Consider the following 27,809-nt stretch of genomic DNA (forward strand, 5'->3'; position numbering starts at 1 on the left):
ATTTACTACGAATGAATACCCAGGCAACGTACTGACTACTTTGAAGATGAGTATACACAGATACAAATGATTACTTTTGTCGCCGCAGCAGCAGCAGCATTGTATTTGTGCAAAGCAATCGAAAATGTATTTAACCGAATTGAGATAAACAAAAACCATTCAAAACCCAGCAAACAATAATCAAAACTTTGAAATTATAAAAATCAAAATAATATTTTATTTAAATATAATCAAAATTAACGAAAATATCAACGGATTTCGGAAAAACAGGCTAAAAAACTTGCAAGTGTATGGTGTTGGTGCCCTCAAACTCAATCATAACAAGAAAAAATGTGTATTCGATGAAAAATTCCTCCTCAGTGAAAAAAAACTGGAATAAGCTGAGCGCTTCACAATGATAATCTTCTAATGGAAAAGGCCTAAAGGGCATTATAAACGGAAAAAAGTAATTATGATACACGAAATTATAAGAAAACAAGATTTGTATGAATGAAATCTGAATTAATAGTCGCTAAAAACGGTGCTGAAAATTGAAGTTGAAATGTGTAAAGGTGGATGCGCATACACAAGTATCTTTTTTTGGTTCTTTGTGACAACGAGTCCGTTCGCTGCTGTTGTAACCCCAGGCTGCCTTTCTTTATGTCCTCCATGATGGTTTTCTGACAGTGGTTGGTCGGATGGTGTGTTTGTTTGATTGTGTGTATTAAACGAATGAACGAATTTAGGGGGGGGTTGGGGACAATCGTAAGATTCATTAGAATTTGTCGCAAGGAGGCATTTTTAATTCGTTGAATTATGAATCAATTCCGTAATTGTTGGTAGTTAACATCTAATGTTTGATGATTATGTGCTGTTTAGCATTACAGGTTTTTATTATGAACCCGCATGTACCTGCACTTCTTCGATCGATATCATCAGTTCGTTGTCGAAATGGCGTGGGAAAACAGTATCCCTTTAAGAATGTTGTCTATTCCGCCCCTTTGTGCTCTTTTTTAATGTACAAATGTTCGTATTAGACATTTCTAATCAGTGTGGTATATTCGTCTGCTAGTTATTTATAATTAAATATGAATTAAAAAATAGAAAGGAATGTGTGCCTAATAATTATTTATTAAGGTATGTTTTAAACAGTTTTTTTTTTAACAATTTCTAAAATTTTAATCTACAAAGTACTTGCGGGCTTGCTGCTCTGTCCCTCTTCGGACGCGTCTGCAATGAAAAATGTATGCAATATTTGGACTCTTTCTAAAGTAAAGGCAGTAAAAACTACTTTGAAAGAAGAAATAATTGATGTAGGCTTTAGGGGAAATAATTTTCTTTACTCAAAATCCTTGGAACTAGAAAACTTTGGGTAAATAATGCTGGTAGGCAAGATAAAATTTTATGCAGTTTAGCTGACACTAAGTGTAACCAAATCAATCGACCACATTTGTTGTTGTACAAATATTTTTTATTGTTTCAAATGACAAAAATGTGTAACAGTAATCTTGACTATTGCTTTGAGTAGGTCAAAATATGAATGGCTAACTGCTCGAATGTAATCTGCCTATATTGTTGCCCTTTCCTGTACATTGGCTTTCTTCGGCGCATCCGTATATATTTTTCAGTCCTAACCTTGCTTTCTAATATGATCCAAAGAGGAGGGAAGTCCATCGGATTGTCATCTGGCACAACGACTGTGTGGACGAAATGAAGTGCGGAACATGGGTTTTTAGCCACTCTTGGTTTACACATGCTTTAAATGATGATGCCGAATCTAGTTGTTATGTCCATTGTCCGCCAACGGAATATTTGCATGCCCACGGCTCCAAATTTGATTCTAAAGTGTTTTCCCTATAATGAGTCGCATTTCGATTAAACATATTTGACGGAAAAGGTGGGAGCGTGGCCATCTGTGGTCAGAGCTGCCCATACCATCACTTGAGGGAGGTCTTTCGTAGGTTCAATATTATCGTACGTGCGCTCGGTTAAGTAAACAAGACCATATTAGGAGTTTACTAATTGGTGTCAAAGAACACGATATTCTGAAATTCGCTCGCGCAAACGCTGCATATTCTTTGCTCTTACGAGTCTAACTTTCTTTTGCTTTGGTGTAAGACCATGTGTCCTTTTGAACTTATAAGGCATTAACTTGAACTCGTTTTTTTAATATTTGATTGTAACTACTGCGTGGATTTCGTTGAATTCGAGCCTTTACTCTCAGAACCTTTTCAGGAGTTGCAAATTCTTTTACCCCCATCATACAGGAAATGCTACCTGTATCATTATAACGATTTATGGTGCGATACACAAACATTTTGTTCACTTTTGTGTGTTTGAGTTCGCCAACAATTGCCGGTTTTGATTTTCCGGCCAAATACACATATCACACTAGTATTACGTTTGAGCTCCGTCACTAATGCAAATGCAAATTTTGCCCATTAACATTCCACTAAGGAACAGGGGCAAACTTTTCACATCACATCAAGTTTAAGCTCAATGAAAAGGGGCGTGCCGCAGTGCGACACTTCTTTGGAGAGAAGTTTTACTTTTTTATTTTTATTTTTTAATTGGCTATCACAGATTATCCAAGCAACTCACAGATTTCCAAGCACCTCGATCTTCTGCGCTTTTTTTCCAACATTCTGACACTTTTCTAATTTATCTTTCCATCTGAGCTTTGGTTATTGTTGTCACATTTTCATGTGGAGGTAGTGATCCTCGTCAAGCTCCAATAAGCGAGCAAGCTCGTTTCGGTTCATAAGACCAATTTCCTCGGGAACAAGATGACTATTGGTTATTCAAAGGCGCCAATAACTATCCTTGCCGTATGGTGCATTATAAGCACTTATTATTTAAGCAAGAACCGGTGCCGCCCGGTCTACTACTGAGACTCTCCACATGATACCACTCCACTCCGTATCCTCATATATATATAGCCACATTTTCATGTGGAGGTGGCGAGCTTGACGAGTAGCTCTTGTAGGTGAGCAAGCTCGTTTCGGTCGGAAAGACTGATCGCCGCGGGAACATGGTGGCCATTGGTTGTTTAAAGGCGCCTTGCCATATCGAGCATTAATGGCATTCAGTATTTGTGCAAGAGCCGGTGGCGCTCGGCCTCTCACTGAGAATCTCCGCTCGATTCCCCTGATTGTCCGCGAATGCAGCTACTCCATATGGAGCATTCCACTATTCCCCTTTAGCGGGTACCACAATATTTGCCATAAAAAAGACTTCTTAGCTAGTGCTTCTTCATTCACTCTGACAACATGACCTTGTCAATGCTTTCTTTGTATTTTGATACATACATACCTCGGGACCATAAAACACGAGTAGTATCAGTGCCTTGTTTACTGTAATTTCCTCTGTAGAGATGTGGCTTTGTTCCTGAACTGCTTGCGTAATCCAAAGTAGCATCTGTTAGCCAATATAATTCTTCGTTTTATTTAAAGACCTGGTTGTTGTAGCATTGTGTTGTACACTGCCGATGATGGGTTCCATCGGGTCAATCCGGTACGTATAACCGTCTGCCATGGAATTGATTTAAAGACTTTTATCTTATTTTCGTTTACGGCGGTTCCGAACTAGATAAAATTTATGACTTTCTCAATGTTAAAGATTACAACTTTCTCGATTTGCCCGGGTTTATTGTACGTTCCGAGAGTTGATACCATCCACTTGGTCTTATCTCTCCATAGATGAAGGCTGTCTTTTCTGATAATAAGCGGTTTGGAGGAGGTTTTTCCTATTGTTATTGAGAAACCTGAATCAGCAAGCGTCATATATCAGAATCGTGTCAAATTTGGGGGATACCAAACGCAGATATGACTTAACAACGTATGGAGATTCGAAGGCAGTTTACAATCGAAGAAAATATGGTAAGAGTCGATCTATTCTGCTTAGGCCTTTTCCAGGATTTGACAGACGCATTGTGAATGTCTGGCCTATGATTGATTTCCAGGTCTAAAGCGGCTCTGATAGGGCTCAATTATTTCGTTGATTACGATTTTTGTCTATTATACAGTACCACTGAGAGTATCTTGTATGTGATGAGATGGCGATCCTCATAGGCATCATCAGCGTGCCACCTCCGGATTTAAATAGTTTAGCTGGACATCGGCTCCTGCTACTTTGTTGTTCTTCAGTCGGGTCACCGCTACTTAGTCCTCATTCTAACTAGGCTGTATACATATTATACCATCTATCCTCTATCCTTGTATCTGCTGGAGAATGTGCCTGTAGCAAAGTCCTCGCTTTGATGTTTGATTGTTTTGATAGCATTTTCGGAATTTATTCTGTCTTCTGTTTTCCATTTTCAGCTTCTTTCTGCGGAATAGACATTTATCTCTCTCCTTTTCTACCTATACCTCTCTTTCATCTGGGGCTTTGCTACTGATTGCAGAGTTGGTCTGATTGCCGCATTCTTGGCTTAAGTAGTATTTCGAAACTCTTGATCGTATCATGGGGTGTTTTCGTCTCTATGACATTGGATAAGCGATCCGGTTCATGTAAAATATGAGCTATTTTAGTGAGTCTCAAAAGTTTTGTAAGGAAATCTACTGGGTTTAAAATCATATTCAATTTCCTTTATACCGACCTACTTCGTGTCCTTTTCTTCAGTCTTATTCATTTGCGAAATTAATAATTTCTTTTTGTTACCCACTCCTAGCGATGTATTATTCAGATTTCATTCGTGCCAAACTTAATAGCATTATAAAACCTCTACATTCGTAAATTGAAATGAAATCTTCAATTGCAGCTATGAATGTTCTAAATCATTCCAAAAAACAAAGCATTCAACAGCAGCGAGAAAAACCTCCGGATTTTGTGGGATGTCCATGTATTGGGACAGTGCAATTTCATAAAAATGTCCAAGACATTGTTAACTGTAATCAGACGTCAACCAACAGTGGATATTCGTTATCATTGCCGCCAATATCGACTCCATCAAAATTATTATCAAGCCCATTACTTCGATTATTGACATCGTGTGTCCATGAAGGCCTCCAATGGAGTAGTAGTATAAGTGAAATTTTAAAAAAATGTAATCTCGTTAAGATGGGATCCAGTATTATGGTCGACAGCCACACCATTACCAGTAACAGTAGTAGTGGTGGAAGCGACCTACCCATGAAGAAGAAATCACATACACAGTGTATGGCATCAACATTATCATCGTCGGCGATGACAACAAGACTGCTTGATAAGGAGAAATCCAGAATGAATAATTCTGAAAATCAAAATATCGAAAATGCTTCCAATATTGCGCCCCCACCACCACCACAACCAAGACGACGGCGACAAATCAATAGGGCATCGAACATTATTCCGCAACACCATAGCAATGGTGGTGGTTCGGCAACAACGCAAATTTTCACAACGATAACAAAAACAATGTCATCATCGATCATTAGTGCGGCTACTTCAACAGTTGCATTGAAATTATTTTTAACAAAAGCCACAACAACATTGATATTAGCAACGTCATTAAATTGTTCGTCACCATCATCGTCGTTAGTGCCCGCAACGAATGTGTCGACCTCAAGCTCATCCCCAGCCACCACAAGCAACAAATATAAACATCGACGAAATGCATCGAATATTTCTTCAGTGTCATCTGTATCTTCACCTGGATCGACATTGCCACCATCGCCATCATCTTCTTCATCGTCGCTAGTAGTAGAAGATTCCTGCCACAAGTGTTTAGTTGTTACACCCAAAATAGAACAACAGCCACCCAAAAATATCTTTCCAAGTATGCCCCCTCATGCCACAGAGAACAAGAGATTCCCCAGAAGGTCTCAAATTTACGATAACGAAATATCATGTTCATCATCTCCCCTGAAATTGTCTTTATTTTTAATGCACCCTACAATAATAACTACTTTAATTTTGTTAATACTCATGCAGTTGCACACTGCTACTGCCGACCAAGTGATACTGCTCGACACGACACGTGAGGCTACTTTGGAATGGACGCGTTATCCATATGGACCGCAGGCACAGACGCCCGGTTGGGTGGAAGAGAGTTTTACGGATTTTGTTAAGGGCATAAATTGGCGCAGTTATGTCGTGTGTGATGTGGCCTATCACAATGTCAACAATTGGCTTTGGTCTCCGTTCATTGATCGCGGTCCCGCTAATCGCCTCTATATAGAGATACAGTTCACAATTAGAGACTGTTCGCTGTTTCCGGGCAATGCCCTATCGTGTAAGGAAACATTCAGTTTATTGTATTACGAATTTGATGCTGCCACTCGTGAGCCTCCGCCCTGGCAAACGGATAGCTACAAACTAATTGCCCGCATTGCAGCTGGTGAGGGTCGTTTCAATCAGAACTCCGATGTGGATATCAATACAGAGGTCAAGAGCATTGCCGTAACCAAAAAGGGTGTTTATTTTGCTTTCCGCGACCAGGGAGCCTGCATCAGCGTGTTGGCAGTTAAGGTGTATTACATCACTTGTCCGGCAGTCACCGAGAATTTTGCCCATTTCAATGAAACACCCACTGGTCGGGAGATCACCATAATAGAGAAACAAAATGGCACATGTGTTGACAATGCCGAACCCTATGAGCAGCCCACCTACCTGTGCAAAGGCGATGGCAAATGGACCATACTTACCGGAGGTTGTCGTTGTAAAGGAGGCTACGAGCCCGATTATGCCAACAAGACCTGCAATGAATGTCCTGTGGGTACATTCCGCTCAGCAGAAGTGGGCAAATGCGTACCATGTCCACCCAATTCGAATGCCTCCAAATCGGCCTCCAGCTTTTGTAAATGCCTGCCCGGTTTCAATAGGCATCCCAGAGATGGGAAACACATGCCCTGCTACAAGCCGCCAGGACCACCCACAAATCTTACCTTGCTATTTGTTGATCATATTAGTGCAATATTATCTTGGAATGCACCGGTGCGTGATCATTCTGCCAGTGAAAACAATGCCAATACCATTTATCGCAGTGATATCGTTTACAAAGTCGTGTGTTCCACCTGCTCTTCCAATGTGGTCTTGACGCCCAACACTGACACCTTCAATGACACAAAGTTGACCCTGACCAATTTGGAACCCATGACCACCTACACCATACAGATTCATTCCATGAATGGTGTCTCATATATTGCCGAAAATGGAACTGCCGATGAGAAGTCACAGAAGCATGTGAATGATTCTTTTAGCTCGGAAGAGGCGGGAAAACATGATAATGAGATTCCCTTGGCACCACCTGCAGCTACTTCCACCACACCCCAACACAATAGTAACAATCAACCTATAGACTTAAGTCAAATCAAGACTGAATGGGATGAAATCACCTTTACCACCACTGAGTCAGCCATATTATCCACAGTGAGCAATGTGCGTGTGGTGTTGGCCACAAGCAACGAAGTAGACTTGATATGGGAAAAGCCAGTCCAAAGTGATGCGCCCATCGAATTTTACGAAGTTCGCTGGTTTCCAAAGCCCGACTTTGATGCCATTAACAAAACGTCATTGACTACAAAGGACACCAAGGCTCACATTGAGGGTCTTAATGACAGCACTGAGTATGGCTTTCAGGTACGCTACAAGACAATCAATGGTTTTGGCACGTACAGTAATATCGTCTATGCCCACACTCAGCCGGGAGTGGGTTCGGTATACGAGGAGAACCTACAGATGCGTATAGTGGCCGGTGCTACCGTTGCGGTGGTGGTTATTTTAGTTTTGGTAATAATAGCAACTGTGGTTTTTCTGCGCTCTAAGAACCAAGACGATCTCGATAAGAAATCGAGTAACCACATGCCATTGCCATTGGATTATGCCAGTAATGAAGGTCAGGTAGTAACCTACATACATGCCATGGACACCACGCCCATTGTTAAAACAATTCAATCGAATGTTACCACTCCACTGTTTGGCAACAGTCGCAGCTATGTGGATCCCCACACATATGAAGATCCAAATCAGGCCATACGAGAATTTGCTCGGGAAATTGATGCCAATTACATAACAATTGAAGCCATAATAGGAGGCGGAGAATTTGGAGATGTGTGCCGGGGACGCTTGAAAATACCACCAAATTTCGTGCAGGACATTGATGTGGCCATCAAAACCTTGAAGCCAGGCTCTTCGGAAAAGGCACGATGCGACTTTTTGACAGAAGCTTCGATTATGGGACAATTCGACCACCCCAATGTCATCTATCTGCAGGGTGTGGTGACCCGCTCCAATCCCGTTATGATTATCACTGAGTACATGGAAAACGGTAGCCTGGATACTTTCTTACGTGTCAACGATGGCAAATTCCAGACGCTGCAATTGATTGTCATGTTACGCGGCATAGCAAGTGGCATGGCCTATTTAAGTGAGATGAATTATGTACATCGAGATTTGGCAGCACGCAATGTACTGGTCAACTCCCAGCTCATATGCAAGATAGCCGACTTTGGGCTTTCGCGAGAAATTGAAAATGCCAGTGATGCATACACCACCAGGGGAGGAAAGATACCAGTGCGTTGGACGGCTCCTGAAGCAATAGCATTTAGGAAATTTACTTCGGCCTCGGATGTCTGGTCATACGGTGTTGTCTTGTGGGAAGTTATGTCCTATGGCGAACGTCCCTACTGGAATTGGTCCAATCAGGATGTCATCAAAAGCATTGAGAAGGGCTATCGCTTGCCGGCACCCATGGACTGTCCGGAGGCTTTGTACCAATTGATGTTGGATTGCTGGCAGAAGCAACGCACCCATCGTCCATCGTTTGCCAGCATCGTGTCAACATTGGACAATTTGGCGCGACAGCCACAGGTTTTGCTGACCACTCGAAACTCGCCCGAAAATGATGGCTCGCACATCATGGATAGTCAGCGAGGGCATAACATCTTCATCAGCACCGACATGTGGTTGGATAACATAAAAATGTCACGATATTCACAGCACTTCAAAGAGGCTAATCTGGTGACAGCTCAACAGATCTCAAGATTAACTGCTCAACAGCTCTCGGATATGGGTATTACCTTAGTAGGACATCAAAAGAAAATTTTACACCAAGCCAGGCAATTAGACACCATAATTTAGCAATTTTATTAAAAATAATACAAAATACAATTATTATACGCTGCTGCAAACAACTGCAATTAATTTTTTTTAGTATGTACATATTATACATATATAATTTTTTTACCAATAATAATAATAATAATAATTATTATATATTTAAAAAACAAAGAAAGCAAAAACAGAAAATATTCAGAATTTCGTAAAAAATTTACAACAAAACACAACACACACACGACATATATACACACAAACAACAACAACAAAAGCAATAGTGCGCTATATTCGGCTGGGCCGAATCTAGTATACCCTCCACCAATTTACAAAAACGAAAAATTCCACATGTACATATGTACTACAAATGCATATGCGTACATACATATATACATATTTGTATATGATCTTACAACAATTGAGAATGAATATAATCAAAATATCAATTTAGTCTTTGTATTTTCTTTTTATTCTGTGAAATCAGTATTTTTAATTTTTCTTTTTTAACTTTGTGAAATATTATTATAAATGTGAATTTTAATTTAAACAAGAAAATAGAGTCTTTGCATAGCTTGTAATTATTATTATTTTTTATGTAATACTTGCCTGAAATTTCTTATGAGTTTGTAGCTGTATTTCTTTTTGTATACTCTAGGCCTAGCCAGCAAAACATTCAGCATTTCTACAATTTAAAGATCTTGGGGTTTTCTCATCTTTTCTCATAATAGCAATTCAATGAGTTATTCAACAAAAACACAACCAAAGGTTTGGTTAATTTTGGGCATATTTGAATTCACTTCTATTTTATTGAAAAAAAATCTGTCCTTTCAGAGTGGAAAAAAAATTCCTAACAAACCCAGATGGACAGTGTCTTAACTGCATCAGTTAACAATAAAAGACAAAATTTCATAAATCTATTTATCATTTTAATTGAATTCGTAGTTTATTTCTCAAGCTTAAAAATGGGGTATTTTGATTAAAAAGGTAATTGAATGTGATACCATAATTTAGTTAAGTCTTTAATTGGTTTCATTTGTGAACAATTGACTTTTTAATAGTTTTCTATTAACTTTATCATCAATTCAATTGATCAATTCTGTTTTCATTAATTTATTCTAAAATTGATTTGATTAAAAAAATATTGATTTTTGCAAAAAATTCTCAATTACAATAAACAAAATGAATGATGGTGTTTCGGATTTCAGTTTTTTATTTTAATTAATAATATTTTATTTTAAAACGTTTATTGATTTTAGAAAAAGATTTTTATTTTATTGGTTTTATTTAAAAAAGTATTCATTTTGCAATATTTTTTATTAACATTTTACACAGTTCGATTAAACAAAATGATTAATTGTGTTTCTTATTAAAATGGAATAATTTAATTGGTACGATTTAAAAAATGATTGATATTAATAGTAAATTTCTATCAATTCAATTAAACAAAATGATTGGTGGCGTGCTGATAAAATTTTTTTTTATTAATCCTATCATTAATTTGATAGGATTCCTATCATTTATTTAATAAAAAATTTATAGATTTTTGAAATAATTTCATATTAATGTTTTCATAAATTCAAATTCAAAAATGATTGACTTGCTTGAATAATAATAATTTTGCAAAATTTTCTATTAACCCATTAACGCTTGACCGATTTTCCATTTCCTTGTCGGATTTTGATGAAATTTCATATTTATCGCAGTTATATTGTATGGCTTTCAGGTACGCTACAAGACATATAGATTCATTATTTAGAGCATTTCTATTGACATACTAATTTTTGTAATTTTTATCACAAAATTTTTTTTGAAAAAAATTAGAAAAAAAGTTTTTTTCTTAATATTTTATGACCATTTAACGAAGAAAAGTGTATTTTATTGACTTTAACATAAAATCGCACCTGCACAAAAACAAATTTAATTGAAAAAAGAAAATGTTTTCATTTAAAAAAATTTTTTGGAATCAACGAATTTTTAATTGAATCCGTATTTTTTTTTTCAATTACGATTGTGATTGAAATTTTTTAGGCAATTTTCAATTAAAAAATTAATTGATTCAATCATATTTTTAACTGAATCTGAACTTTTTTTCAAATTTCAATTAAATTTTTTTTTCATTTTTAATTAAAAAATTTATTGATTCAACCATTTTTATACACTATACCACCACTGTGGTACAGGGTTTTATAACTTTGTGCATTTGTTTGCAATGCTAAGAAGGAGACAAGGTAGACCCATTAATAAGTATACCGATCGGCTTATAATCACTTCCTGATTCGATTTAGCTACGTCCGTCGGTCCGTCTGTCCATGTATTCTTGTAATCAAGGTACAGGTCGCATATGTTGTCCGATTCTCACAAACTTTTGCATGGGTCTCTTTTTCGGTCCAAGGACGAACGCTATAGATCGGTTCAGATTTAGATATAGCTCCCATATATATCTTTCATCCGATGTGCCGTTTTAAAGCTGTAGAAGCCACAATCCTTACAAAATTTAGCATATGTTTCGTGTGACTTCTTAATACGTGTACAAAATTTCATCTAAATCGGTCCAGATTTATATATAGCTCCCATATATAATTTTCATCCGAGTTGACTTATTAAGCCTGTAGAAGGCACAATTTCGGTCCGATGTTTACCAAATTTGGCACGAAGTGCTTTTTGTGACGTCCCAATATGTGTAAAAAATTTCATCTGAATGGGATCAGATTTGTATATAGCTCCAATATTTATCTTTCTTCCGATATGGTCTTTTAAGTCTGCAGAAGGCACAGTTTTGGTCCGATCTTTACCAAATTGACGTCCTAGTATGTGTGTATCGGATTAGATTAATATATAGCTGTCATGTATATCTTTAAACCGATATGCCCTTTAAAAGTTGTAGTAGCAATAAGTTTGGTCCCATCCTTACAAAATTTTGTAGGAGATTTGAGATTTGACGTCGCACTACATGCAAAAAATTTCATCAAAATCGAATTAGATTTAGGTAAAGTTCCCATATATATTTTTTATGCGTTTCGATTTTTAAGGCTGTAGAAGCCACATCTTCCGTTGATTTGATTTGCAGCAAGTTTATATTATATTTCAATCAATTCGATCATTTTCTAAACTTATTTATGGCGAATATTTAAGTTTGATGCATTTGTTTCTGATGCGCCAAAGGATTAGAGAATATTTGGCATTATAGTTTTCTTACAAATATTTGAATCAATGAGCTCATACTAAACAATATCCATTTAAAATTCATAGAAGATACTAGAAGAAAAAAATTAATCTTAAAAAATTCCCTTTACAAGTCATGGAAATGCAAATTTTTAATCTTCTTCGAAACCCCAATTTTTTATAACTCATTTCAAACCTTTTTCGACCCATTTCGTAAAAAACACCTATTGGCTACTAGAGTATATTTAAGATACAAAATTTTAGACTGTAAAGCATGAGATTTATTTGATTTTTTCATTAAATCATTATTGTATGTATTAATTTTTTAATATATTATTTTTTACTTTGAGGACAACACGAAAATTATCGTAGTGATCGTAAGAATACATGTTTGAAGAGTTATGCGAATAAAAAAAAAAATTATGGAATTAAAAAAACCCAAATTTTTCATACAATATCAATGAGATAATAACAAAATAAGCTACATTTGATTTTTAAAACAGTAGTTGTTTTTGAGTAAAATTAAATTTTAAAACTTGTAAATTTTACTCATAAAAATGTAAATTTCAAATAATTTTCAAAGTAATTTAAAAGACTGATTTTGTCTATAAAGTTTTCTGTAGTTTATTGACTGACTTTTGTTTAATATGAACAAATATGACCTCACTGTCATGATATTTGGTTTTCCCGAATCTTTTGAGCAAACAATTGGATAAAATTTGTTTCCAATTTTTGTAAATTAAGTCTTGGGTTTTGATGTATTCAATAGAGCTGGCAAACTATCGATAATCGCAACATTCGATATTTTCGATAGTTTCAATAACAAATATCGATACTATCGTTAATTTCCCATCACCTATATTTCAAATGAAAATGAGAATTAAAAATCAGGAGATCGTTTTATATAGATGCAATATCAATGCACCGATCAAATTAAACCAAGGTTAATAAAGTCAAATGGAAGTCATGAGTGAAATCATAGTACAAAATGTTAGCACTCTCGAACCCCGGTAGTCGGGATGACAGGACCTCAGTCACTTTTGGCGAAGTAACCGTGACTGATCCGAAGAGATGCGACTGGTTGTTTAACTGCCAATTTTTTTGTGCATCCCGAGAGTGACAGGGCAAGGAGGAGAGCCATTCGCCGTATTCGTGGTCTCCGAGCCGATGAACATCCATCACAATTTGCCGTGGGCGAAGTTACGAATGTCATCCTTGGCGCCAAATCAACCAAGGCGTTGGGCCCCGACGGAATCTCTACATTGATGTTGAAGAATCTAGATTTACCTGGAGTTGAGTACCTTACTATGTCCTCAACCTGTCTTTGGACACTCTTATAGTTCTCGATGTCTGGAAAATGGGCAGAGTGTTTCCACTACTGAAGCCTGGAGAGGACACGAGTTTGGGGGAGACGTACAGACCGATCTCCCTTCTCTCACCAGTGGCAAAGACGCTTGAGGCATTACTCCCCCCAAGCCTCTTTTGGGAATTTCCATTCGCCGAGCATCAACATGGATTTCGAAGACTGCATATCACAACAACAGCTTTGTATGCCATCACCGCACACATTTGCCGTGGCTTCAATCAGCCTAGGCCATGTTATAGGACGATCCTCGTGGCACTGGACCTATCGAAGGCATTCGACACGGTCACCCGTGCCAAATTATTTGAGGACATCGCCAACACGTCCCTCCAGCCAGGCCTGAAACGCTGGGTCGCGAATTATCCGTGTGGTCGCCAGTCATTTGTGGAATTTAGGGATAAGAAGTCGAAACACCATGGAGTGAAACAGGGAGTTCCCCAAGGTGGGGTGATATCTACGGCACTGTTTAACCTCTATCTTTCCTCCATTCCAACCCCTCCAGACGGCATAGAGATCGTATCATATGCGAACGATCGTATCATATACGATCATGGCATCAGGCCCCCACCCATTGTTGACATCTGCGATAGGTTGAACGTCTACCTTAACGAACTTGCCTCATATTTCGCTACAAGAAATCTGAAGATATCTGCCACCAAATCTTCAGCCACATTGTTCACTACAAATAAGCGTGAGGTGAACTGAACTGACTGTGATGGTCGATGGAAAAATGATTCCGACCATCAAGTGTCCCAAAATACTTGGCGTCACATTTGACAGCTCTTATACATTCTCCCCATATGCCACAGCAATTTGCGATAAAGTCAAAAGTAGAAACAAGGTCCTAAAAACTCTCTTGCTGGCAGCACTTGGGGTGCAGTCAAAGAAACCTTGTTGACCACTTACAAGGTACAGTATGGTCTCGTCAGCTGCTCAGTTCTCATGTGGACCACCTCCATTAGGAGACAAAGATCCTACCAGTGCGAAGACATAACTACATGCTGTCTAAGCAATACCTTTTGGGCTGTTATCGCAGAGACCATCCAAATCATCATCTTGTGGATAGATATCCACCGCCCAGAAGCCTTAAGGTAGATCTACAAGAGAGAACCTCCAGATCAAGCGGCATATCAAGCGGATCTAGACAACATTCATGCAGACACGGTAGCAGAAGCGGTAAATGGCTAACGGGTGAATGTAGTCCTTGGAGAACGATCGCCTCTCATTGCATCTGAAGAAATTGACCTCCCTCGGCAATCCAAAGTAGTTCTCGCTCAATTACGTTCCGGCAGATGCAGCCGCCTCAACTTCTGCAGATTGTTATCAGGGACCGCTCAGGGACCCGATTGTTATTAGGGACCGCTCGATACACGTCACCTGTTTAATGCCCAGCCAGACCCAGATCCCTGTGGACGCACCCCATCTTCGTCGCAGAGTTCGTGGGTCTTGACATTTAACAGAATCAAGCAGGATAAATATCAATCGATATTTAGCCAAAAAATTAATTATCGACTAGTTCGTTTTACTCTATCTTCAGTGTCTGGAGTCCTCCATCGGCAAGGAGTCCTTCATCAGCGGACAACACACTGCAACAACAACACACAATACAAATCGATCGTCTATTGGACATCTTAAATCCTAGAGGCTTCAATTTTTATTAGATTTGGTTGAACCAGGGGCCTAATCACGGCATTTCATAACGAATTCGTTTTTGCTTCGATCACGGCATTCGAAATTTACTGCCATTTTGTACAACATTGCCAGCATCAAATAGCGAATTAGAATCGATAACACATTCGTTTTTGCTTCGATCATGGCATTCGAAATTTACTGCCATTTTGTACAGCATTGCCAGCATCAAATAGCGTATTAGAATCAAAACAAATAGGAAAATTTAGTTGACGCCAGTAAATTACAAGTAGTCTTACTTTGTTTTGTGAATTTAAATTAAAAATTACTTTTCAACTTGTTAATGTGCTGTAGTTGGTGAATCTCTCTTAGGAAGATAGAATCAACGATTTCCTGGCCGAACGGAGAACATTTCTTTCGGCGCAACTCGTAAACCGTTGTTGTTGTTGTAGCAGTGTGTTACACACTGATGCGGCAGCCCTTGCCGATGATGCGTTTGGTCTTCTTACGAAGAAATTATTATTGAGTAGTTTTTAATCTTATGTTAAAATCAATTTATCTGTACAGTATTATTATCTTTAATGGGCCTGGTGGCTTCGTGTTACATGTGTTGACATAAATGAAATGAAAGTTCGCTTAGTGGAACGCCGTTTTGAGTTTAAATTTGAATCGGACAGTTGTTCCTTAAGCCTAGTACTAAGTTCACTCGCACGAAAAAAGTATGTTAACTGATTGCGAAATGTTCCACCTTCTATTGCAAAATTTAAATTTACCTACCTATTATATGGCAAATGTGGTGGTATTTTCCAAAAAAAAATTAATTTTTTAAATATAAAATTACTAGAACACTTCAATTCTGGCAAATGTAGTGGTATTTTCCAAAAAAAATTAATTTTTTAAATATAAAATTACTAGAACACTTCAATTCTGACTAAAGTCATACAACGACACACAACAAAACAGCTGCAATGAAGCAGAGTTGTTTGTGACCCAGTTTGTGGAGCATTTATCTACTTTTGCAATTAATTGAAGGGAAATTTAAATTGACGCAGCGACATGTCGCCTACAATTGTGCTCATAGAACTCGTATCACTTCTACGGAATTTTCTTCGTAGAGAAACGAATTCCTTCGTGTTTTGAAATTTTTTTGTATTATAAACAAAATAATTTTTTTTTCATTTAGTTTACAAAAAGTTTTGCTTTATTTTCATAATTGGGAATTTTTATTTTTTTTCTTTAGAATTCTGTTTATTTTTTTTTTTCAAACCTTTTGTTCTTTACCAAAAAAATATGAATGTTCTTAAAAACAGCGAAATGCAACGAGGTGGGTATAAGTCTTAAAGTCTTCTAAAATTACAAACACCATTAAAGTCTAAATATTGAACTCTATATATGTATAATATATGTGTGTGTGTTTTCAATTGTACAATTTTTCAAGAATTTATTTAACAAAGAATAAAAAAACACAGACTTACAAAATTCCACATGAGGCTATGGGCTATTTTATATAAAGAAAGGAATAAAATACCAAGAAATAATGGGCAACCTTTTGGCGGCATTAAAAAATAAAGAAATCTTATTAGTAGGCAGCTATTTAACATAACTGGATGTACCTTAATTAATTAAGCTTAACAAACATTACAACACCAATATTCAAAATGAAAACAAAAATCAAATTAAGAAAACAAAAAAAAACTCCCAAAATAAATATTCTCCCACTTTTTTATCGATTATAAAAATATGCATGAATATAACTTTTTAGGAAAACCCCTCGGAAAAAGCATAACATATATATACATACATACATATATTGAAACAAAACAAAAAGAACATTTACACAAACTTTAAATGCATAAATATAGCCAAAAAAAAAAAACGAAGAAAAATAAATGGTAATGTAAGAAGGTGAAGGTTTTGCATCTACTCCGCATAAAATTTCATAAAACGAAAATGATCTTGGTATTAGACCCCGTCCTTGGTGGAGGGTATTACAGTATGAAAACACCCCAATTAAAATGCTTAAATGGATTTTTTACCTTTGCATACCAGTAAAACGCATCTCAATATGTAAGAGATGGTTAAATATTTATTATTCATATAATTATTCGTTTTATTATTTTTTTTTTACGATTATTTATCTCTCGAGTCTGTTACAGTTGTAAAAACGAGATTATTGATTGAATATACAAGAAACCGAAGCAATAGTTATGAACCACTTACTATCATCATCCACGTATGACAAACAACAAAATTTATAGTAACACCTTAAAAAAAAAACAAAAACTCACATACATGCAGCAATACATTAAAGAAAATATAGAAAGAAAACCAATAACAAAACATAGTTAAAAGATCAGGAAGGAAAAACAAAACAAATAAAAAAAAAACAAAAAATATCAAAATAATAGGAAAAACCTTTGTATAATTTCTCAACACTCAAAACATTCAACATATTAATAGTTCTAACTACAGTACAGTACAGTAAAGAAACCAAATAGTTACCAAACTACAACCATACACCGCCACTTGGTTCGTTTTACTGCTGCAATAGGCAATACAAACTTTTTGTTTTCCCAAACATAGGAGGCAGCCAGTAAAACGATCCAAGTAACTTCAAGATAAGTTCCTGGGTTAAAATCATCATCATCATCAACATAAACGACAACAGCGCATTTAATAGAGCTTTTAAGGTTCTCAATGTTAACGACTTATTTGATTTGGATTTTTATGTCATCTGCATAAGATATTGACGACCAATAAATGCAACACTCTCTCCCAATGCGATCATAAAACATATTAGTTTTTATATTTTGATAAATGCACAACTATACTGATTATGCCTATGTTAATTTTTAATCATCATATGGCAGCCGCAGGCTTTTACCTTAAAGCCAATTTGAAATGTTCCTATTTTATATGACAATTGTCTCTTGACTGATTTATTGTGTTCTGTTTTTGTTGATATTGTTTTATGAAAAAAAAACACTGCCGTAACACATAATATCTATATAAAACTTTGAATAGATATGAGTTTATAGATTATTCTTTCATTTGTCCATAGATGCATAGTAAACTAATGTGTTTATGGATGCAATAAGCAGTTCTTTCGCATTTATAACGTTTAAATTGAGGTTTAAACTAAATTTCAAACTAATGCCTAATGGAGTGTGAAGATGTGAAAAAAGTTAGCATACTTTAGGGATGATGCAGACTCGAAACTAACTACAAAGAGGAAATAACGGAGAATATTTGTGCTCTCAATATTTGACGGTAAATGTCAAGCTTATAGGTGTCGCTAATTATTTTATATTTCTTCAAAGCAAGCAGCTCTGTCGAGAAAATTAAAAAAAAATCAAATTTATAACAAAATGAAAAGGAATAAAAGACAGAAAGATTCACATTTTGGGAGCTAAGACTACCGAAACCCTATATACTTGCATTACGTCAATCCAAACGACGCGAATTCCGTTTGCGGCATGTTCGTATATAATTCTCATTTACCTATATTCACAAGCGCCACCAACCAGTCTATGTGCGATGTTAAATTTCCAATACAAACCGTTTGCAGTGCAAACAGCTTGTGAGGCAATTTTTAAATGGAGGATAGAGGAGATATTGGACCCAGCTTGTTTTATCATTTTCGCCCAAAACATGTCAAATTCGTGCATTCTTAATATTGTATTCACATTAGACACATTTATTGAACACATTTTGTTTTTCCAAAAACAATCAAACAGCGTTAACTATAAGATCGAATAACTTTAACAAAATTTTTTTTAAAATAAAAATTTGGAAGAATTATGTTAAAAAAAAAAAAAAATCTATAGAAATAAATTTTGCCAATACTTTCTATAGAAATAACATTTTGACAATATTGTCAAATTGTCAATAATAAAGTTGTATTTTTTGAGCAAATACCAAAAATCATATGGTAGAAATCCGTAGAATTTTTTCAACACACAAATTTGTGTGCGCTTGCGTAGGCATGGGGCCAAAACGTAGCTCAGGGGTTAGCATGTTAGACTTTGACGCTGAACGAATGGGTGCAAAGACCGGCGAGAACATCAGAAAAATTTTAGCTGCGGTTATCTCCTACTGCTGACGACACTTGAGAGGTAATCAGCAGTGTAAACTTTTCTATTAAGTGGTGGCGATCTGCGCAAAGCCATTCGCATTTAGCAAAAAAGTTGCATATTTATTCGAAAATCCATTTATCATATTAAATTTTTTGTACGTATCACACAATGTGTACAACTTTCTTTCAAAATAAATTTGACAATACTAATCGTGTGATAGCAGCTTTAATACCGTCAAATCTGCCCACAGATACCAGCTGTTAGACAACCTTATGCCAAGTTAACATGGTACATCAATCGTGTTATAATCGATTGGTTATACCCAGCAGTCCAAACGTCTATTATGACATTGTCTTCAAAGATTCCTTTAGGACAATTTGAATTTTTTTTTACCGATTTGGCATATTTGCTGCCGTGTGTCTGTCACTTCAATTGTTATGAGACACAATTACATATTCGTTCACAATGTCGCTTAAAATTTCATGCATGATTTTCCCGACAACTATATGAAAATATCATCTAGGATTTGCATGGGCTGTCGGCTATATGTCTTCAACGCTTTTACATGGCCATACACCCTTCTTTTAAGATGTCTTGAGGACGCGGCTTGCTGGGTAACTTCGGACACATCTTGTAATTCAATATCTTCCAAGTAGTGATGAATACATGTTTCTATTTAAACAATACATCGGTTGAAGTCAATCAATGAAAAATATCAAAATGAATTTAATTTTTAGCCATGGATGATTGTCTTTCAAAAATTTATTGAAATTTTGTCTTTAGTCTTAAAAAAAATTCATGTCATTAGAGCAAAATTGCATTGAAATTTGGTCTTAGGATTGAAACTTTATCTTTTCATTGAAATTTTGTCTTTAGAAAAATTTTATTCATCCCTAGATTAAACCCAGAGATGAGAAATGAAGAAGAGAAGATAAGAAAGTAGGTAGTAGACCCCTATCAGGCACGCCCATATGTATGTACATCCCAGGAGCAGCACAGGTCCACGCCTACCCATGTATCTTCTCGGTGTGTTCCAACGAGTGGTCCTGCGTGTCTACTCAAAAATAACCACGCGTGTAGGATTTAATCTCATTCATTGAATTTCAAAATCATCCAGTATTATCTGCCTATGTGAAGAGACCTTCTAGATAATAGTTTTTAAGAACACCCTGATATGAGGGAAACCCCGTCTCCCTCCAAAGCAAGGGCTCCGTTGTCTCGTCCTCATTATCATTAAGATAGCTTTGCTGCATTCATTATGCGGAATTGCCATGTACGCCGCCATATTGATTAGCCCACAGTGCCCGCTTATAACTTCTGTAATAGGGCTCATTGACGTCTTACCAAAAGCCAGGAGCTCTTTTTTCTCCTTCGGTCGACGGTTGGCCTGAGTTTCCCGGCAGTTCGGCATTCATGTACAGATTCCCACTTCTACATCGTTTCCGCACTGGTCTACTATGTTCAGTGATTCGACAAATGGTGCGTATGTAAGACTAGTGACAGGTTCGCTCGCAACGGACAAGCACTTTCTGACATATTCCCCATCTTTTCATTTCGCGAACTACCATCCTGTCTGGGAAACAAATCATGCCCGGAGCTCATTAAGATATTCTTAACTGTCTACTTATCTTCACTTGACACGTAAAACCCCGTTTACACTGCTCATTAAATCCGGATTTAAGGCTCTCGTCCCTGGAGCTTCTTAACCGACATCAAAGGTGTTGATTGGGAAGAGTAGGGCATCAACTCTTTTTTACTTTAATTGAGCAATGTAGGAATGTGGAATTGTTCTATCTTTACTTTAATAGTTTGTACTACGACTATATTCGCCTTCTTACTCCAGATATAAAAATTTTAAGCAGAAAATCAGGATGCACTAATAAGGTGAAGTCATGCGAGTAGCTGAGTACAGTTTTTTTATTTTTGTTTTGATTTTGCAGTATATCTAAATGTCAAAGTCTTGATATCACAGCTGTGATACATTTCTAAAATCTTAAGAACATGTTCTATTTGATCCGATATTCCACACATAAGCAACAAAACAGTTTTGTTGTGATGAAAACACAAATATAAAACACATTTGTAGAAGATAAGTTGTAAAATAAAGTTTATTTCTAGAACCACTTTGACATTTCAACTTACGGTATTCGTTGGGGGTAGATTTTTGTTGTTGTGCTAATGACCCTACCTCTTAATTGTACCATGACAGAAAACCAAAACTTTTCACAAATTTACAATCGTTGATAATTGATTGGCCACTAGACTTGACCATAACGGGACATTTTTTTCACATGTTTCTTTCGACACTCCGGAAAGGCATTTAAAACACTTTTGGTAAACCAATTCAGAAAAGTCGTTGTTCTAATATTAGACCAAGAGCTAAACCAACCAATATACTTTTTTATTATTATTACATAATAAGTTGTTATTTTTAAGTACATGTAAATAATTGGAAATCAATAATATACCACTACTCAAAACCACAATGCGAGTAACAAACAATGTAATGCATAACAAGATTTTCTCAATTCCAAATCCTTGAAAAAAATTACAATAACAAGAAGAAAACAACAAAATAACGAAAAGGTTTTTCTTATTATTAGACGAATTGAAAATATAATTTAATTGTAAATAATTGGAGAAATTACCAAACACACAAGAATAAAAACGAAAAAAAAACAGAATAATAGTAAAAGAACCGCCACAAAAACAAAATACACAAATACATACATACATATATACATAGGTAGGGAAGAGGAGAAAGTGAAAATAGAAGACATACAATTTTGATGCAATAATCAAATAAATCAAAATCCGTTCAGTTATAAGAAAGTTATTTAAGACAAACATCGTGTTCATTTCCACCATCACCCAGTCCTTCATTATCATCATTATCATTATTATTAGCCTCTGCCTCCTCCCCTTTACTAACGATAAGAAAGAGAGAAATTAAAAACAAACAAAAAAAAAAGAACAAATAAAAAACCGATACAGACACAGTTGAAAAGGAAAAACAGTAGAAAAGATGAGACGAAAATGAAGAGAAAACAAAAAGCAATACAAAGATACAAAAAAACAAAACAAACTTAGACGAAAATACAAAGAGAAATTTAGTTTAAGTGGAAACTCCTCGTCGAGTTTTTCTATTGTTAAACGCATCTATAACAAAACCCCCAGCACAGTATTGCAAATTTCAGAAGTTTGGTTTAGATATCTTTTCAATATTTTGGCATTTGAAAATGCAAAATATGAATGTATGGATTGAACGGATCTTCCATTTTTTCTGAATTATTACAGGCGTTTAATAGCATAAATTGAATAACGAGTGCCTTTCGTAAATAGCATTCAAACATTTTTTGGAACTAGACAGACGAACCGAAGATCCAAGCCCTCGCCAGATGCCTGGGTTTTCAATACTGTGCGCACAACATTAAAATAATCGCTAATTTGAAGAATTTTTTTAAATATGTATATATATACAAATAATGGCGATGAAAATTCATTTAATAAAATATATATGCATCTGATTTATCTTCTTTTAGAGTCAAATTTGAATTTGAACGTCTTTTATTTCAATAAAAACAAGTAGGTGCTGGTAAACACATTTTAATAGGGTTGAAATTTACCAGGGGAATCCGCAATCAAGTTTCGTATTTTTTGGATTATAGCTTCCATTATCGATTTATTCAGTTCAATGGCCCTTTTATGCAGAGTTTACATGACACATCTGATGTATGGTCATTATTATAAAGGGTGATTTTTTTGAGGTTAGGATTTTCATGCATTAGTATTTGACAGATCACGTGGGATTTCAGACATGGTGTCAAAGAGAAAGATGCTCAGTGTGCTTTGACATTTCATCATGAATAGACTTACTAACGAGCAACGCTTGCAAATCATTGAATTTTATTACCAAAATCAGTGTTCGGTTCGAAATGTGTTCATTCACCGTAACGTTGCGTCCAACAGCATCTTTGAAAAAATACGGTCCAATGATTCCACCAGCGTACAAACCACACCAAACAGTGCATTTTTCGGGATGCATGGGCAATTCTTGAACGGCTTCTGGTTGCTCTTCACTCCAAATGCGGCAATTTTGCTTATTTACGTAGCCATTCAACCAGAAATGAGCCTCATCGCTGAACAAAATTTGTCAAAATTTGAACACATTTCGAACCGAACACTGATTTTGGTAATAAAATTCAATGATTTGCAAGCGTTGCTCGTTAGTAAGTCTATTCATGATGAAATGTCAAAGCATACTGAGCATCTTTCTCTTTGACACCATGTCTGAAATCCCACGTGATCTGTCAAATACTAATGCATGAAAATCCTAACCTCAAAAAAATCACCCTTTAGTATTGGTGAAAACAAAGGTTTAGGCATCACAAGAACACATAAAGCAGAGTTTACATGGCACATCATGATCGTACTCATCGTGTGTACGTGTTGATTACAGCTTTTGCCAAAAACGGTACATCTATTTTTTCTTTTATTTGATTTTATTTAATTTTTAAGACTTTACTTCTCATTTAATAACCTTATTTGTCACAGAACGTGTTTTTCAATATCTGTCAATTAATGATTACACATTTCTTTGTAAATTTGATTCTCTTTCAAACCTGTTGACGATGCTTCGAATTGCAAAACGGCTTCTGTACATCATTTGGGCGATCTCAGCAAACGATTTTCCTTGGCTGTAAATGTGCATTATAATTTTTCGCTCAGATACAGTCTTTATTTTTGTTTTGAGGCCATTTTTTGTATTTTCTGCATTTAATTTTATTCTTTTAACAAAAAACTTAAACTAACGGTAAAACAACACGGTAGATAATTTTAGGAACCAATTACAACCAAAGAAAGAAAGAATCTCTCCGAACCATTTAATACCAAACTAGGTTTCAGACAAGGAGACAGTCTATCGTGTGATCTCTTTAATATCCTGCTGGAGAAGATTATACCAGATGCAGATGTGAATAGACATCGATCGATCGACATCGGTCACCGGAAGTACTTACTGCAGCCTTTGAAAGAATCGAAAGAGAGTCAGTGAAAATGGGTCTGGCAGTAAATGGGGATAAGATGAAATAGATGGTTTCAACTCCCAAAAAGCCTTGCACAACCGAGCAGATAAAGAAAATGGAGAAACTTTGAGACAATAACTTTATCTACCTCGGCACCGCCGTAACCGAAACAATTGACACCAGTTTTAAGATTAAGCGATGAATAAAACTGGCAAACAAATGCTACTTTGAACTAAGTAAGCAGTTTAGAAACAAGGCCACCTCTCGACAGACGAAGATTACATTATACAAGATACTGATACTACCCGTGCTGTTATATGGTTCTGAAGCATGGGTACTTGTGAAAGCTGATGACGCAGTGCTTGGAGTATTTGAGAGAAAGATTCTTCGTAAAATATATGGACCAGTTTGCGTTAATGGTGAATATATGCGACGTATGTATGAGCTGTATGACGACGATAGCATAGTTACACGCATCAAAATACAACGGCTGCGTTGGCTGGTCATGTTGTCAGAATGGATGAAGTAGCTCCAGCAAAGAAGTCTTTTGAAGGCAAACACGGTGGTACACGCAAACCGGGAAGACCAAAAGCCCGATTGAAAGATCAAGTTGTGGGAGACACCTCGAAACTTGGTGTCGGATATTTTAGAATGAGCGCAGAAGATCGAGGCCCTTGGAACGCTATTCTACGTTCGGCTATTGGAACAAATATTCTGTAATAGCCAATTAAAGTAAAGTAATTGCAAGCAACAAAGCAATAAATAGACAATTTTAGGAACCAATATTTTTGCAAAAATAGTTGCCAACTGGCAAAAATTAGAAAAAAATTTAGCAGAACATGTAAGTACAATACTTTTGAGCGATGAAATCGCATTATTTTTTGCTAAATAAAATATAAAAAAGTTAAACAAAAAAAAAAAATGAAAAAAATTTCTGCTTTAGTTAAGTAACAACATGGGTTCATTCGGAAAAATATTTTTTTTTGAGTAGACTGGAAGACGGGACTGAAAAATAGCGGTCAAGTTAAAAGTTGATGGTTGTGCCAATACTTATGTGTGGCACTGTACTTTAAAGTTGCATTAAGTTTTGTGAACAACGTTGTTGGTCTTAAACTGCTGTGATATTACAAGGGACAAAATTTGTTTAAAGAGACATAAAACAAATATTTTGAACATACTCGACTGATTCGAAGGAAAAATTCATAGTTCCACTAAATTATTTCCAATTTTTCTTCTCCATATTTTCAGTAAAAGTCGACCGCGAGAAACAACTTGTTGTTATTGACGATGCCATAGATGACATTTCTGTTGAAGATTTACAGGAGCAACTGCCAGGACATCAGCCACGTTATGTTATTTACACATACAAAATGGTGCATGATGATTCTCGAATATCATATCCTATGTGTTTCATCTTCTATACACCACGAGATAGCCAAATTGAATTGCAGATGATGTATGCTTGCACTAAAAGTGCCCTACAACGGGAGGTGGACCTAACACGGGTCTACGAAATACGTGAATTAGATGAATTAACTGAAGAATGGTTAAAGGAAAAGTTGAGTAAATGAGGCAGGCACATGTACAAACACACGAAACAATGCCAATCAAGCAATATACAATAAATATCAACCACTTTGCATTTAGAATTCGTCTGAAGCGGACGCTTCGGGATTCGATGCTTAGTCATCGTTATACACAGTACAGTTATAACTGTACATTGGTTTTAATTCTGTATTTTTAATACACGTGTTTTAATTTACAGTTGGTGGGGACACCAACTTCGGAAGTACAACCTGGCATATAGAGTCGTACTCTGCCATTTCGATTAAAGTCCAAAAAAAAAAAAAATAAATATCAACAGCAACAACATTACAATACAAAACATTACATGTGTACATACGTGGATATGTACTCGCATAAAAATAGAATTATATGAATACTTATAAATGACCTCCGTATACCAACGATTATATACCAAATTTTGTACCAACAACAAAATATGACAATTTTTTTTTAATAATATCTACCTATTTGTATAAATAATATTTTCCTATGATAAAAAAATAACAGACATCATCTATAGTATTTAGGATACATTCCTTTTTTATACTTGAACGTCACTTTTATCATCATTAACGATATTATGTTTAGGGTATATTTATTTAGCACATTATTAGCATTTATTGTGTTCTACGACATTTTCAACTTCCACGTTCCAGCAGAATTTCGATCTGAAACATAGGTATACAATTATTAGATTATTATTCTAAAAAAAAAAACAAAAACAAAATTTGTTTTTATAATTTATTTTATTGTTTCTAATTGGAATTAGTTGTACTTGCCAAATTTTAAATAACACAAATACAGAAAAACAAATATGCACTTTTAATAATTAAATAAAATTATATAAAAATTACCATAAAACTTCAAGGTTCTGTTTTGGAAGAAGTAAGAAGGAATAATTTATAATGGAATACTCTAATATCCTGTACACAAAATGGAAACAAGAGGAAAAGTTGAAAATTTTGAGTATTTTGTCTAACAATCGTCTAAAAATTCTTTGCACCTTCCTCTGGGAATCGATTTTATAGTGTGTTCAGGAAGCCTCAATTGAATTGGTAGGCTTAAAATGGGGCTTGAATCCGAGGATAGTCCACTGGCTCTACATGAGCGTGATTAGACCAGTACTAACTAACGCCTCAGTAGTTTGGTGGACTGCTATGGAGAAAAAGTGCAACATAAGGACCATATAACAGGTTTAGAGAACATGTTGTCTTGGCATAGGCGGAGCGATGAGGACCACGCCCACTAGGGCACTGGAGACTATTCTATATATCCGACCCGTTGACATACAGATTAAGTGTGAGGCAGCCACTGCGGCTATGAGCTCATACAATCATTTCCAAATTGGCATTGTTCTCAACACAACCAGAGAAACTTGCCTACTTGTGTGTACGTATGCAGGTAAAATAAGAGAAAGAGAACGGGTTGCTGTGAATGTAAACACAGAATTGACATCTTAATACCGTCAAACAGGCCGGCTACTGCCCGGCTGTTTTCAGCTGTTAGCGTAAGACACATTTTAAATCCACCTTGATAAGTTGTAAAACAAGGTTTATTTCTAAAATCACTTTGATATTTCAATTTACGGTATTTGCCACTCAAGGTAGTTTTGTTGGGGATTTTTGATAGTTGTGCTACTGACGCAACCTCTTAATTGTGCGCGAAAGTACTGCAGTGAAATATATTGAAAGTGATTTTTTAAATATTTTATTTTTTGGTAATAAATAGAAGTATTCATAAAATGCACAATTTTTGTTAAATTTTCTTTAATTTAAGTACCAATTTGCCTGTGTTTGGTGTCATTTAACTTGGGGTGGGGAAGGACCTGTTTGAGAGCCCCAGGACCGAGCCCCCATTTTAGAGGGATATGCAAAAAATTTTTGTTTTTTGTGATTTTCTCCCTAAACTACACATAGCTCTTATGCCATTGTATTTTTTTTATTATGCTACACCGAAGGAAAAATTTATACCAAATATGCT

At 36.0% G+C, this 27,809-nt stretch overlaps 2 protein-coding genes across 2 annotated transcripts in view; both read left to right on the forward strand.

Moving 5' to 3' along the window:
- Positions 1-25,993, forward strand: part of LOC106084772 (glia maturation factor gamma) — a 31,373-nt gene extending 5,380 nt beyond the window's left edge. The window contains exon 3 of the mRNA XM_013248685.2: positions 25,512-25,993. Within this exon, the coding sequence (XP_013104139.1) occupies positions 25,512-25,834 (323 nt within the window). The 3' untranslated portion in view covers positions 25,835-25,993. The remainder of the gene's footprint in view (positions 1-25,511) is intronic.
- On the forward strand, positions 4-9,926 carry LOC106084771 (ephrin type-B receptor 1-B). Its single transcript, XM_013248684.2, has 2 exons — positions 4-445; positions 4,739-9,926. Exon 2 carries the CDS (start codon positions 4,741-4,743, stop codon positions 9,034-9,036), a length of 4,296 nt encoding a protein of 1,431 aa, XP_013104138.2. The 5' UTR covers positions 4-445; positions 4,739-4,740; the 3' UTR covers positions 9,037-9,926.
- Positions 25,994-27,809: the final 1,816 nt, after the last annotated feature.

Source organism: Stomoxys calcitrans, chromosome 3 (genome assembly GCF_963082655.1).
Source record: "Stomoxys calcitrans chromosome 3, idStoCalc2.1, whole genome shotgun sequence".
Taxonomy (NCBI): domain Eukaryota; kingdom Metazoa; phylum Arthropoda; class Insecta; order Diptera; family Muscidae; genus Stomoxys; species Stomoxys calcitrans.

Bases quoted from the DNA above. Each gene is read 5' to 3' on its own strand.
- LOC106084771 (XM_013248684.2), top strand. From the start codon at position 4,741: ATGAATGTTCTAAATCATTCCAAAAAACAAAGCATTCAACAGCAGCGA.